This window comes from Anoplopoma fimbria, chromosome 1 (assembly GCF_027596085.1).
Source record: "Anoplopoma fimbria isolate UVic2021 breed Golden Eagle Sablefish chromosome 1, Afim_UVic_2022, whole genome shotgun sequence".
In the NCBI taxonomy this organism is placed as follows: domain Eukaryota; kingdom Metazoa; phylum Chordata; class Actinopteri; order Perciformes; family Anoplopomatidae; genus Anoplopoma; species Anoplopoma fimbria.
This window is the reverse complement of record NC_072449.1, coordinates 29,267,413-29,281,269: the sequence shown is the minus strand read 5'-3', so window position 1 is coordinate 29,281,269 and position 13,857 is coordinate 29,267,413. Positions and strand designations below refer to the sequence as shown.

Here is a 13,857-nt window from a genome sequence, read left to right as displayed (position 1 = left end):
ATATGTATTATTCTGCATAATGAGCACTTATATTAAGTATATGTCGCTGGTGCTACTTCTGACCTTTAACTTAGTAAAACTTTAAATGCGGTAACGTTTAAATGAAACAGGTCGTTTTGTTTACACTTGTAATATTAGTCATTTTACTTTAGTAAAGTATGAATACTTCTCCAGCCTCTGTCCACCTTTAAAACACAACCTTAAAACAGAACAAACAGCGTGTTCTCATCTCGATTAACTAAAACACAAACTCAAACTCACTGCTCCATTTGAAGGCAGCGTTGCAACTGGAAAATCGGAGCCGTCGACTTGCACCTGAAGGCATCTGTTTTTAAGGGGGACGGAAGAAGTTTTCTGTCCGACAGGAAGAAGAGAAGAAGAGAAGAAGAAGAAGAGAAGAAGAGAAGAAGAGAAGAAGACGAAGAAGAGAAGAAGAGAAGAAGAGAAGAAGAAGAAGAAGAGAAGAAGAGAAGAAGAGAATTTGAAGAGAAGAAGAGAAGCAGAGAAGAAGAAGAGAAGAAGAAGAGAAGCAGAGAAGCAGAGAAGAAGAGAAGCAGAGAAGAAGAGACGTTGGGACTTTGTTGTTGGACGTCTAGCTGCTGAAGACGTTGTGTAATGTGTCCGTGACACTGTGAATAGATCAGCAGAGCTGGCGGGAGCAGGTCTGGAGGTGAGTTCATTATGTTACGTTTAATACGTTTAGTTAGTTGTGATCTTCGGGGACCACCGGACTGTTAGTTACTGAGGAGCCTTTAAGAGAAGTTAAGTATGTTTATTATTTATCAGTCACGCTAATAGCTAACGTTTATTAAATATCCTAGTTGCTCAAAGTTAAGCTGGCTTAAACGAAGTGATCTATAATAAGTAACAGTGGCTATAAAATGCTTCTGTACACTGCATTAGTGTACAGAAGCATACTGCATACTGCACCAGCTCCGGCAGACAGAGAGGAATGACTGTACTGTAGTGTAATGTAATGTAATGTAATGTAATGTAATGTAATGTAATGTAATGTAGTGTAGTGTAATGTAATGTAATGTAATCAGAGAAACAGAGAGCCCTGTTGACGTTGTTTTCATCCTGGTTTCTTATAAATCAGCGCACATGTTGATCAGGACTGATGTTAATGATGTTAATGATTGTTCAGAGACCATCAAGGAGATCAGACGTTTAGACATTACATCCTTTACTCCTGTAATGAAGAATAGGACGACGGAAAGCAGCTGTCAATCAAAGGTGCTTATTAACAGATTATCAAGAAAAAAGACATCACTACAATCACAAAAAGAAAGAGAAGTATACGACATGTTTAAGCACTGCACTGACATCTTAACTATATAAATACAGGATTAAGATGTATTTATAGACAGGTGTGGGTTTTACTTCGAGGTTATTAAAGCTGTCGTCATCTCAATGTTTCATGAACATCACAGTGATGCTGCTTCATTCAGGCTGAGGTGGGTTAGAGCTGGGTTAGGGTTAGGCTGGGTTTAGGGTTAGCTTAGCACTGGGTGGGTTAACCTGAGGTAGGACATCTGGTGAGCTCAGTCTGTGGTTGTCTACTGTACTTCACAATGAACCACAGGCTGTTTACCCGATGCCCTGCTTTGCATTCTACTAGTGATATTTGCCTGGCTGGCCAATATCTTAAGACAGTGTATAAGGAGGACTATTTTAGGATCATTTATTCCTATTCTTCCATAAAGTAATGTAGTTTTGGCGAGTACTTTTCCTACTGCTATTTATGACATCAATATGTGTTTTTATTCATAGGACACTCTCAGGTAAAGGGATATTCCTGAACAGGGGTGACAAATTATGGAGTAGCTTTTCTCACCTGACAAAAAATAGTTCCTGTATTAAAATGTTTCGAAAAATGCTTAAAAGACCATTTAACTGCTGTTTCTTATGTGTCTACATTTTGTGTTCTCTATGATACAGTGAAATGTAAGCATTATTTAGGTGGAGGCTTCAAACAAGGCCCGTGTGTTTTCTGCACTTTGATGTTATTTGTCTCGGTTATGTTTGTGTATTTTTACATTGTGCAAATGAAACGATGTCAAACTAAACAGGAACATGTCCACATTCTACGCAGAATGAATCTAAACATCTGGAGGGGTTCTTGATGTTTTTGTCTGCAGGTGTTATTGATGAGCTGCCGGTTAACAGGAGAGCGGTGAGATGGCCATCGCCCACGTGGCCACAGAGTATGTGTTCAGCGATTTCCTGCTGAAGGACCCGAACCAGGCCCGGTACCGCAGCGTCCGGACTGAGCTGGCTGTGGACAAGATGGTGACCTGCGTGGCGGTGGGCCTGCCTCTCCTCCTCATCTCCCTGGCCTTCGCTCAAGAAGTTTCGGTTGGTGAGTGGGGGAGCCGAGGGGGCTGGAGTCGAGACCCACCAAGTCCGTTTTGGAGACTCAAGATCCTGGGGTCAGGTCACGGCCCAGTCCGAGCGGGTTATTTCATCATGTTAGTCGGGACAGCTGCAGGTGCTCTAGATTCAAGCACAGCTCAGATATCCTGAATGGAAAAAAAAAAGAAGCTAAATCCATCATTACATGAACTTTGAAGCTTTTAGATATATATATATATATCCATGGGGATCAATAAAGGAATATAATAATAATATTTAAGAGGTTCAAAAAAGTCTTAGAATCTCTGCAAGTCTGCAGATTAAAATGTTAAAATAATGATAACATTATGATGCTACATTCTTCCTCTTACTCCGTGTCTCGTGTCTCAGGTACCCAGATGAGCTGTTTCGCTCCAGCAAACTTCTCCTGGAGGCAGGCCGCTTATGTGGACTCGTACTGCTGGGCTTCTGTACACACACACACTCTACCTCTGTGGCTGCACAAGGTAGGCAACACACACACACACACACACACACACACACACACACACACACACACACACACACACACAGGGTTACAGTTGCTAAAGCTGTGTGTGATTGTTAGACACTAGTTTGATGATGTAAACTTGTCCGTGCACATGTACAATGCTTTGTAACACCCCATCTAGCAGAACAGTTAGGCAGGCTTTGGCTGCTAAACACAGACAGACGCGTTCAAACATGAGTCATCATGTCGTGCAGTGATGATATGGGTGTTTGTTTTTTTAAAGGTTTTACAGGGTCCTCTTGTTTAAAATGTGTTCTCTGTACATTGGGGCATTTCCACGGTGCATTCAATTGTACAGTTGTACAGTAGGTTTTTGATCATTTTTTAGGGTGTGGTTCAGGATATTTTTTATTAAGATATTTTGGGCCTAAAGGCATTATAGGGCGTGTGTCTCTTTACATTCCTAAATAGATCTGACTGTAATGACACTAGCAGCGTTAGCAAGTGAACAGCACTGCTGAGTAAAGTGACACACACACTGCTGACACAAACGTACACACACACACACACACACACACACACACACACACACACACACACACACACTTTGATCTCCTGTTCAGCTAACGACAGCCAGAATAAAAGATTTTGTTGCACATTTAAATGAACAGAGCGATGCTTTCACTTTCACATAGTGCTTTATTCCTGCTAACAAATCCATGCATCAAAATAAGACTTAAAACAGGGCTCTTCTTCCCTGAATTAAGTTCATTTTAATTTGTCCGTCTGCTCTGTTAAAACCCGTAAACTTTATAACAATCTTCCTCCATCATATAAAGACAGAACAGTGAATCCTGTGCTTTGGTGGAGACTTTGACAGCTGTTTGCATCTCTACTATTAACCGTTGTACGAGCAGGAATATCATTGCCCATAATATGATTAGTTACTTACTATCTCCGCCTCTGCTCTCCAGTTCTTTCCCTACATTCTGCTGCTGGTGGCGGTGCTGATGTACTCGCCGACGTTGTTCTGGAGATTTTCCGCGGCTCCCCTCCTGCAGTCGGACCTGGGCTTCATCATGGAGGAGCTGGACCGGTGCTACAACAGAGCCGTCACTCTGGCCAAACGAATGGCCACCTCAGGACTGCTCAGCCCAGACAGGTACGGGGGACACCTGGAACTTTAGGAGATCCGTTTGGTATGGCACGGCCACACGCTAATCAGACAGCGTGTGGAATGAACGACAGCTGAAGGGGTCTGTTGCTGTTTTTGTGTCAAATGTGTTTCCCAAAACCAACCTAATATAATCCTGGACAAACGTGTTGACAGAAGTGCTTGCACACACGTACCTTTTTAAAAAAATGCTGCAAATGTTATACACAGCTGATTATTAAAATCATGTGATGCCACACTGGGATGGTTTTAGAACTTCTACACAATGGAGAACTGTTCCAAAAGGTTCCAGGTTAACACAGTGAGTGGATTTATTTAGCCGGCACCTTTTTTCTTACTTTCCAAAATAAAAATCTCCAATCCACTTTGGTTAAACAGCCTAAACAACGATATAATAATTATAATTATAATAATGCATTTAATTTAATAAGAGCTTTTCAAAAAGACAGTTTACAAAGGGGATACAATGGAGCAAAATATTAAAAAACATACTTCATAGAATTAAGAAGTTGTGATCCAACCACTGCTTAGTTTAGCATTGAAATGACCCTGAAAATAGGAACTATTTGTGTTTGTGTACTATGTGTTTGTAATGATTAACAAATGGGGATTTCTGAGGAAGAGGAAATATGAACTTTTGCTTCCTTTTTAAAAAATGCTACATTTCCCTTTTCCTGGTCTTGCCATAGTTATTAAGTCAATCAATTAAAGCTGTCAATAATTCTCCACTGTTTCTCTGCTCCTGTATTCTCTGGACCCAGCGACCCCACAGAGGGCTGTTTCAATTACCCGCTAGTGGAGAAGTTTCTGATGACCAAGCGCTGCTCGCGGTCCATGCTGTTGCATTACATGCTGTGTCGCGGCCTGACTCTGGTCACCCTGCTGTGCGCCTGCGTCTACCTGGGCTACTACCTCCGCCTGGCCTCCGTCACCGACATGTTCGGCTGCCCGCTGCGTGTCGGCCTGCTCGCCTCCGACCCGAGCGTCCCTGAAAAGGTGCAGTGTAAGCTCATCGCCGTGGGAGTCTTCTCTTTGCTGAGGTGTGTGTCGTTTGGTTATGACTGAATGTTTGTATTTTAGGTGTTTTTTCTATGATAGTAGTAGAGAAACTTCCTGTCATACCTCTCCCCCCTCCCCCCCCTCCTCCTCCCTCTCCTCTCCTCTCCTCCCCTCCCCTCCTCTCCTCTCCTCTCCTCCCTCCCCCTCCCCCTCCCCTCCCCCTCCCTCTCCTCTCCTCTCCTCTCCTCTCCTCTCCTCTCCTCTCCTCTCCTCTCCTCTCCTCTCCAGCCTCGTCAACTTGATCCTGTTCATTGCGCTGATTCCCGCGGTGATCTACTCCGGCGCCCGTCCCCTCTTCTGCACCGGACACGCCCGCTTCCTGGAAACTTACCAGTTGCTGCCCACCGTGAGCGTCCTTCCAAACCCCGCCAGACAATGGGATGATCTCTCACTGTATCTGCTCTTCCTGGAGGAGAACATCAGCGAACTGAAGTCCTACAAATACATCAAGGTGCTGCTAGCAAGTGTGGTGTGTTTGTGTGACAGTGTCTTAGCTGTGTCCCAAATCACTCACGATTTACTGTATAGTTCACTTTATTTACTGTTCACTGTTTTATTCCAGTGTCAGAACACTGAGAAATGTATGCTCCATAAAGTGACGTCAAAAGATCTCACATTGAAGCAAACATACTGTGTGTACTAAAAGTAATACGTCCAAAAACACGGTAAGACAAATGCAGTACTAAAATACCAGGATGTTCTACTACATCTGGTTGCATTTTTGCAGTATGCATGCTATTCTGGCCCACAATCCTATGCACAGCAGGTAAATGAGCAAGAGGGTCAAAGTTCAAGTTTGAATGTGTTCTGCATGCAACAGTACATTCTTTGTAAGGGTAGCTGTCGTGTCTATGACATGGGCACTGCTGTCTTAATCCCACAATGCAAAGGGGTCACATTTTAGACATGAGAAATAAACAGATTTCAGAAATCTCAGTTCACTTCTTACTATAGAAATCGTCTGTTGTTGACAGGCTACCTTCTGTATCTCTCTGTGAAACTTAGCCAACCATAAGAAGTGATGAAAAACATCAGTATGGTGTACAATCATTAGTTTTAGCAACTAACACAGGAATATATGGTCATAAAGAATACTAACTTTTTTCTGACTGCAGGTGTTGGAGTTGTTGAGGAGACAAGGAGAAGGCTGCGAAGAAGACTTTGATTCCATGGGTCTGCTGCAGACTCTCTGCCTGGTGAAGATGGACGGTGTGGATGGGAGGAAACCTGCCGGCTCTGCGGGGAAACGGGATCAAGTAAAGACAAACGTGGCGGAGTCCGCCGTCATCCCCGCAGCGGCTAAGAACAGCTGCAGTTGTCCGAAGGCTGCTGCAGTAAACAAAGACAGCAAGACGGAAACGGAGATGAAAGGTGAGTACAGGTGGTGTTCTATGAATGATTACAAAATCACATTCTAAATAGATAAATTCATGACTGTTCAGCATAGTTCTGTCTAAAATCTGTTTAAGAGGTTATAACCGTCTTTAGTTGCTAAGTTGGAATGTGGATAGAAACATGCACTAATCATGTTCAATGTTTTTAAGTTTTTGTTCAAAGGACCTTCTGAGGGAAGGAAGAGAAATGATATTGCATGCCTTTTACCAGAATACAAACAGTAATGATTGACAGAACATCATATAATAAAATAAAGTTTAACTTTTCAGTTTCACTGAAACTTTTAGGTTTCAGTTCCAGTTTGGATCAGAAGCTTATTGGCTTTCTTAGTTAGACGGAAAGGTCAAGGCCAATGAAGTCGATATTACATTTGAATTGACACCTGTACACAAAATCCCAAATATTTCAGTAACACGTAAAGTTATTGGTGTATTTTCAGAGCTCACTCGGTTGCTGCCTGGAAACAGCGACGTAACGGGCAGCAGTAGCAGTGAGGGAGAGGCTCTCCGGCAGCGAGCAGTGTGACCGGCTGGTCCGGGGGTCCTGAGGGAAATGACTTCTCGGCCATCCCATGGTGCATTCACGACTCACTGCCTTCCCGTCCTGATGATGGGATTAAAAATGAGATGGGAGATTGAAGCACCATCATCATGGAAGTTCTGCTCAGCGTAGTGCCTTTAGTCCCTTTCTTTGAATGATGTCATGTCTTTTTTTTTTTTGTTGTTGTTTAAGCGGGAGATTTTCTTTTGTCTAATAGCTCAAAAATATAAAGGGGAGGGAGTGAGCAAGTAAGACTTCATACACTGGAAGGTGACACCCAGGTTGGTACAGATTTCAGGAACCATTGAATATGTTTACCTGCACACTAATGTTCCACTATTACTATTCCAAAATTGAAACTGGTCATGAAAACATCATATTGTGTTTGGATATTCCAAATAAGGTATTAATTGTGTAGTGTTTTCTGATTACGATGTGTGGGATATGTAGATATTTCTCAGGTTTTAGGAGCATTCTTTGGACATGTATGAAGCACAAAATTGCGTCTAAAATAGAATTTTTTACGGCAGTTTGCGCCAAACATGTTGTACACAAACCAACTCTCCAACAGTTGGGGCAGCGAAACATGGCCAAAAGAAATTCAAAACTTGCAGAAAGGTGAAAAATTACACGACGGGAGCTGCAGTTGAAAATGGAGTAACATTTCATTTATTTAAAGGGTGCAGCTCTAGTACGTAAGTCATGTGGGCGTTCTTTTTTAATTGGAGTATGAACTGCTGCATTCAGCTTAGTAGGAATATTGTCTTATTCAGATTAAAAGGGCAAAAACGGAAATATTTTGTGCACGTAAACATTGAACCATTAAGGACTAATCCAAATTTATTTTTGAGTTAATGGTTAAAATCAAACAAAGATGCAGTCATCAGACTGACTGCATCTATAGTAAGGAAGATATTTGTAAAACTATTTGGCTGGATGGGATACATATTTATCAAGGATGTGGGTTTCTTTTTGAGCTGTTTCTTTCCTGATCCGTATTACTGAACATGTTGAGCACATGTGATGTCATCAGATATGTTCTCTGTGACTATTCAAAGTAAAAGCAGTTCAGTGAGTATGCAGTAAAGGTTGTTAAAGGCTTTTAAATTGTGAGGGTTTTAACAGTTTTTTATTGTTTACAAAAAAGAAATGTGACAATTGAAATATTCAAAATTGCAGTGTTTTTCTTCAATGTATTTATTTGCACTTGTCATTATGTGAGAGTTTACTTTTATTGAGATTATCAATTTAATTTCATTTAAAGACAAAGTCATTGTAAAGGGGAATACCTCTCAAAGAGGAAGTCGTTCTTCATCCTTCTGTCTGGAAAATGATACAGCGAGGCAGCCAAAACATAAACCTCTGCTCAAATATGTCACATTACAGTTTTGGGTGTTAAGTTCTCTGCTCTATTTAAGAGGAGTGTTCTCAGTTTATCAATATAAGGTTTTTTACATCTGGTACAAATGCAGGATTATTTTATTGAATGTCAGATTTATCGTTTTTCCGACAAATACGGTACAAGGCTTTATTGCTTAATGTTTAACAAATACATAATTTCTCAACAATGTCACATCAAATCACAGGTAATAACTCTGCTTATGTTGAATCATGTTGTCAGAGTTTTTGCAGATTTCAACCTGGAATTTAAACTCCTCATGCTTGTTTTGAAATCTCAGGGATAAAAACATCTCACGACATGGCATGTGATTGTCAAAGTTTACGTCTTCTCTAGCTGCCTGTAAAAATGCACTGCAGTAAGTGGAGCAATTGAACATATAGTCTTGAAATGACTGTGGTTAGATCTCCTCTTTACTTTGTGTAGTTTTTTTTTTTTTTTCTATACAAATATTGGTGTCCCATGTCTGTGCAGTGTGACACTTTATTCAAGTAAAGTCTTTGACAGAAACTGATGCTTGTTTTTGTGTTGTTTCCAGTGTTCAACTTCTGAGGTGACATGTTGATGTTTGAAGCTGCTGTTAGTCATGTTTGAGATAATAATGATAGCTTTTGACTGTTATATTTGTAGGATTGCCTGCAGTCTTAGAAATTAAAGATATTAGATATGAGATTTGGGGATGCCTCCAGACTAATCAGTAAATGTTTTTTTCTCTGTCAGGATTTTAAAACCCGGAGCACAGCCATGCTGGTAACAAAAGTAAGTCTCAGAACATTATTTTACCATGTTTGAAACAGAAAAGTGAGATCAAAATGTCTTGGTTGTGTAAATCAAAGACAGATATTTTAAATGTGATTACATATGGCATTTTGTTTCTCAAGTATTTAAATATAGAAGAATATATGGGGGTAAAAACAGGCAGAAGCACTTGTCATGAAGAGTAGCCCCTTCTTTTAAAGGTATGTCTCAGTGTGGACATCGCCATATTCACAGTAGTGGGTTACCTTTTGCAGCCTGATTAAACTGCAGCATCCATACTGCTAACCTCGGCCTTGTCAGTAGATGGGGCCACTTCACCACGTCCTCACCAGAGACAGTCCTTATCCTAGGTGTCATATGAAGGTGGGTGGATGCTCCTCCACCTGTAAAGCCCGGCCTGGAGGCAGTCTGGCCTTGGATTGGAGAGAGACTGAGTTTAGGTGCGTTGAATGTGTTGAAGTGATCATGTTCAATATCTGACTGAAACTGTGGTAAAATCTGGGTGGGCCTCACCATTTTCTTCTAAAAATGAAGTTTCAGTCTCACATTTTTTAACAACTTACTACTGCTATTTAACTACCAGCCTGCATTTGACCTCAGCGTTGTCTCATTAATGACAAAAACGAACCCAGAACTGCCTTCTTCCAGCGATTATTACACAAAAATGACTTCACTAAAATGTAAAGCCGATTTTCAGGAGCATTGGGGGTTTTAAATGATAAACTCATGCCATAAATCCTCCCATCACATTTTACCAGCTGAAATGTTGCATTAAGATCCCACAATTCTGACAAATCACAATCAGTTTGCTTAGTTTTGAGTATGAATATTTATTAGTTATTTTTAAACACTGTCAATTGATTGAAATTCTACTTGTACATTGAATTCAAAAAACGTGAAAAGATTGAGTTGAGAATCACAGAAAATACTTATTCGGCATATATATATTATTGCAGTTCTACTCTGAAATAAACAAATATACCTCAAATTATGTATTACACAGATCTGACCCTCTGTTGATGCATGTATCGGTATGGCGTTCTGGTGATTCAAAGGTGAGTCCAGGATCCATTTTACCAGTGCAGGTGGTTAAACATATCATAATTGACCCCAGATGCTCCAGGTTGAAAACCCTCAGATCAGAAACAGATCAGGGTGAAATTGAAGGGATTTAATGTTAAAGTGGCATCTGTCATTACAGGTAGACATGATGCAGCTCCTCCACCTGTATGCCCGTATTGGAGGCAGTCTGCCTTGGATTGGAATATCTGAATTCAAGCCAGTTCTCTCCAGGGAATCTGAACCACTTCTTTTCCACAACTGTCGTACTTCCCCAGCTTCAAGCCTCAGCGTTGAAGATGAGTCAAAGAGACCAGTCAATTGCTTAGAGGTAGAAAAAAATGGTCAAAGTCAATTGTTAAAGGTTGATGGGTAAAAAGAGTCTAGATATATATCCCATCTACAGCTGTTTCTAGGTTACTGTATTTTAGGATGGATCGGTACTGGCTGAGGGCAAGATATAATTCATTTTGTCTCTAATAGTTCAAATCTTATCATTAAAGAAGTTCATGGTCCCCATTGTGCAGCACGGCCCCATCAGGTTTACCTGGTAAGTGGCATCGCTTGGTGGAATTCAGACAGGAGCTCAGATGGCAGCAGATGTTCAGGGAGACTGTGGAGGACCCCTGCCAATGTTCCTACCAACGAGCTGCTCGGGTTGGAATATCTGTTCAGCCAGAGCACGCTGAATCTGAACCCTTCTCTCTTCAGGACATTGATAGTGATTGATTAACAATAACAATAACATTTACTTCTTGTGGCAGGAAAGGTAAGGCTCTTTGGATCAGCCTCTTGGAGAAGACGAGTCTCGACATCCACAGGGGCTTTCTGGGATGCCTCCGTATTCCGGCATGGTCAATCCACATGGTGGGGGTTTAAGATTCACTTAATAAATAATTAAAAGCACACTTACCTTTCCTTGTTTGGGTCTACATGTACATGAGGTGGAGTTCAGGTGAGCAGGCCTCTGTGCTGCTGTATTCCTGTGTGTGAAAGATGAACAATAACAGTTGAAATACATTGCACCATGAATGAGGCAGTGACCTCCCAGCCGGCAACAGAACATTACCACAAACATTCAAGAGTTTCACTAACAGGAGAAAGAAGCAACAGTTGTTCTGAATTGGCTTTGAAGGCACAAAACACTATAGAGTTACTCTCACTGACAAGTTTAGAGAATGAAGTAACAGATGCCAGACAGTCATTCATGGAAATGGAGACACGTTCATTGGATTATTATTTGACATGTTTATCAGGGGAGAGCGCGAACGCAGTCCCCCACTACCACAAATTATGCAGTCGAGATTCCCACATTTGGGGAATTCGCAGAGGTCAGCTCAGCCGGAGTGCAATGGCTAAGCCTCGCCCTGGGTGAACCACCTTCTTGATCATGGTATCTCCCCTGCCAGGTAAGTATGAGTTGTACACATCAGAGACAGGGGAGTCTTCCACAGACACACCATGCTGACTGATGGTGCTGACTATGTAGATATTACCAGAAAACACAGACTAGAAGGGCTCTAATAACCTACAGGAGTTTAATATGGGGAAAGTCATGTGTAATAGGGCTGACAAAGATTATCTACATTTTACTTGAGGAATAAGGGTTATGTTTCCCATCATGCAATGCTGTATTTTCATGACAAAGGCCAACCTTAAATCACCAGCAGTATCTATCCCCAACAAATGAGCAACAGCTCCACAGCAAGTTCAGAGGAGACAAAGATGAATCAAACTGCAATCAAAACTCATTTGATCCACATTTGAAATACAAAGGAAAGAATAAAATCACACATGTGTTGTCTCCATAGACTGGAGATTTTCTCATATTCTAACCAATTCCTTTTTCTTTGTTTACTGCTGGTAAGCTTCTGATATACTGCCACCTAGTGGTCTGGAGTGGGAATAACACGAGTGGTTAAATATAACCGGTGCAGGTCTGCTGTATAGACAGCATCAGGGTTTAGCTCGGTAAACACATATAAACACACATGAATTGTTAATTGGTTGAATATACACTCTATGTTTCTATGTCTGGTTAACAGCAAACTAATAACAATAACAATGGTTCACTTTTGGATAATGAGCAGTACTATGGAGACTAACAACAGATTAAATCAATGTGAGTTTTCAAATGAGGTATTTTATAAACGAAGGACTTTCTTGAACAAACTGCTTTCCTCACTCACAATATGAATCATGTTAACAGTCACATACATGTAGCAACACTAGTCACATACATGTAGCAACACCTGGTACAACAGTCTCTTTAACAGTGACATTAACTATGTTGTTTCTAGTGTTTGTCTTTAACACGTTGATGGGGTGCACCGTTCCTGGAGGTGCTGCAATACCAGGTCGATGCGTGGAGTGGACGGAGCAAGCCCCTATTCCATCTCCCTATTCCAAAAATCAATTTAATATATGGTCCCCGGGTAGGGGACGTATCAGATATTAAACTGATAAGAACAGATACTACACTTGATCTTAGCCAAAAGGCCGAGAAGCGATACCATGTGACTGTCGGAGCAGAGGACCTCATTCTCCGCACAGTCAGTCTCACTGATGGGTCGGGAACTGAACCACAACGTTTTGGTTCAACACATGAAACAGGATCATTAGAATATATGTCATATTTGGGATAATCTACCAATTCTGCTGTTTAGTTTAAGATACTTTACATTTAACTTGTGTTCACAAATGCGTCTTCTTGTTTCCTCCTGGACACGTGGTACGCTGTCGTCCAATAGGAAGCAGGAACCCGATAAATACAGTTAGAGACACGCTGGGGTCAATATTATGTTCACACAAGTATATTCTGGATTAAATACCGTGTAACACACGCGTTGAAGTAAAGTAATGTTCAAATTCAATCCAAAACGTCCAAAGAGAAAGAAGACAGAGAGGAGGAGTGACGTCATGAGACGTCATGGAGGAGGAGTGACGTCATGAGACGTCATGGAGGAGGAGTGACGTCATGAGACGTCATGGAGGAGGAGTGACGTCTGGACTCCTGTCAGCTAAAACCAGCGTGACACCCGATGAACAATGCAGTGTTTAAACTGGACAAAACACTGTTAGCTATGCAGAGTTAAACATTAACGAGCTAGTTAGCAACCTTAGCTCAAAACAAACTGTGGGAAAAATGAGCTTTAGTTGTTGAAGTAATGTTTTTACGGATACAGAGGGCGGGTTTAAACATGCCAGGCAATTGGATCCCATTTTGTTGTCCTTTCAAATCCTGTTGACCTGTGAGTGGAAACAAGAGAGACTTCTACACGGATTCATCTTAAAACAATGTGACATTTATTGAAGGATAACAGGGTATATCGCCCAGCAGTTATACGTGCACGGGCCTAGCAGTACTGAGAAGTTCAGCAACTAAAAGGCGCTTAAACAGAGTGCGCATCATGTTATATAGGTTTTCATGAGTTGAATATGATAGGTCCCTAAAAAAGGAAGGCGGCTTTGAATTGGTTTAGACTTTCTGAGGGCCTTATCAGTTAGTGAAACTGGGTTTCTGTGATCTGGTTTCTCTGCAATTTAGCAATGAGCTCATCCTTCTTTATGTGTCTCTGTTCCTTTGTGCGGTTGTGAAGTTAAATTGCAAATTCTGATTTAGTAGAA

The 13,857-nt window shown here is 41.3% G+C and overlaps 1 protein-coding gene and 2 non-coding genes across 3 annotated transcripts; 1 reads left to right on the top strand and 2 right to left on the bottom strand.

Annotated features, from left to right (window-relative positions):
* The first annotated feature begins 537 nt into the window (after positions 1 to 537).
* LOC129089939 (pannexin-1-like) lies at positions 538 to 9,056 on the top strand. Its single transcript, XM_054597370.1, has 8 exons — positions 538 to 670; positions 2,142 to 2,362; positions 2,746 to 2,861; positions 3,820 to 4,007; positions 4,781 to 5,059; positions 5,307 to 5,529; positions 6,194 to 6,449; positions 6,913 to 9,056. The coding sequence occupies exons 2-8, from the start codon at positions 2,182 to 2,184 to the stop codon at positions 6,996 to 6,998; spliced, it is 1,329 nt and encodes a 442-aa protein (XP_054453345.1). The 5' UTR covers positions 538 to 670; positions 2,142 to 2,181; the 3' UTR covers positions 6,999 to 9,056.
* A 2,427-nt stretch (positions 9,057 to 11,483) lies between these two features.
* Positions 11,484 to 11,647, bottom strand: LOC129097799 (U1 spliceosomal RNA). The gene has a single exon (XR_008531529.1). It is a non-coding gene; the product is annotated as a U1 spliceosomal RNA (small nuclear RNA).
* Positions 11,648 to 12,550: 903 nt separating this feature from the next.
* On the bottom strand, positions 12,551 to 12,741 carry LOC129097893 (U2 spliceosomal RNA). The gene has a single exon (XR_008531571.1). It is a non-coding gene; the product is annotated as a U2 spliceosomal RNA (small nuclear RNA).
* Positions 12,742 to 13,857: the final 1,116 nt, after the last annotated feature.

Coding starts and splice junctions, on each gene's coding strand:
- LOC129089939 (XM_054597370.1), top strand. CDS start 2,182: ATGGCCATCGCCCACGTGGCCACAGAGTATGTGTTCAGCGATTTCCTG. Junction 2,363..2,745: donor CGCTCAAGAAGTTTCGGTTG/GTGAGTGGGGGA, acceptor CTCGTGTCTCAG/GTACCCAGATGAGCTGTTTC. Junction 4,008..4,780: donor GGACTGCTCAGCCCAGACAG/GTACGGGGGACA, acceptor CTCTGGACCCAG/CGACCCCACAGAGGGCTGTT.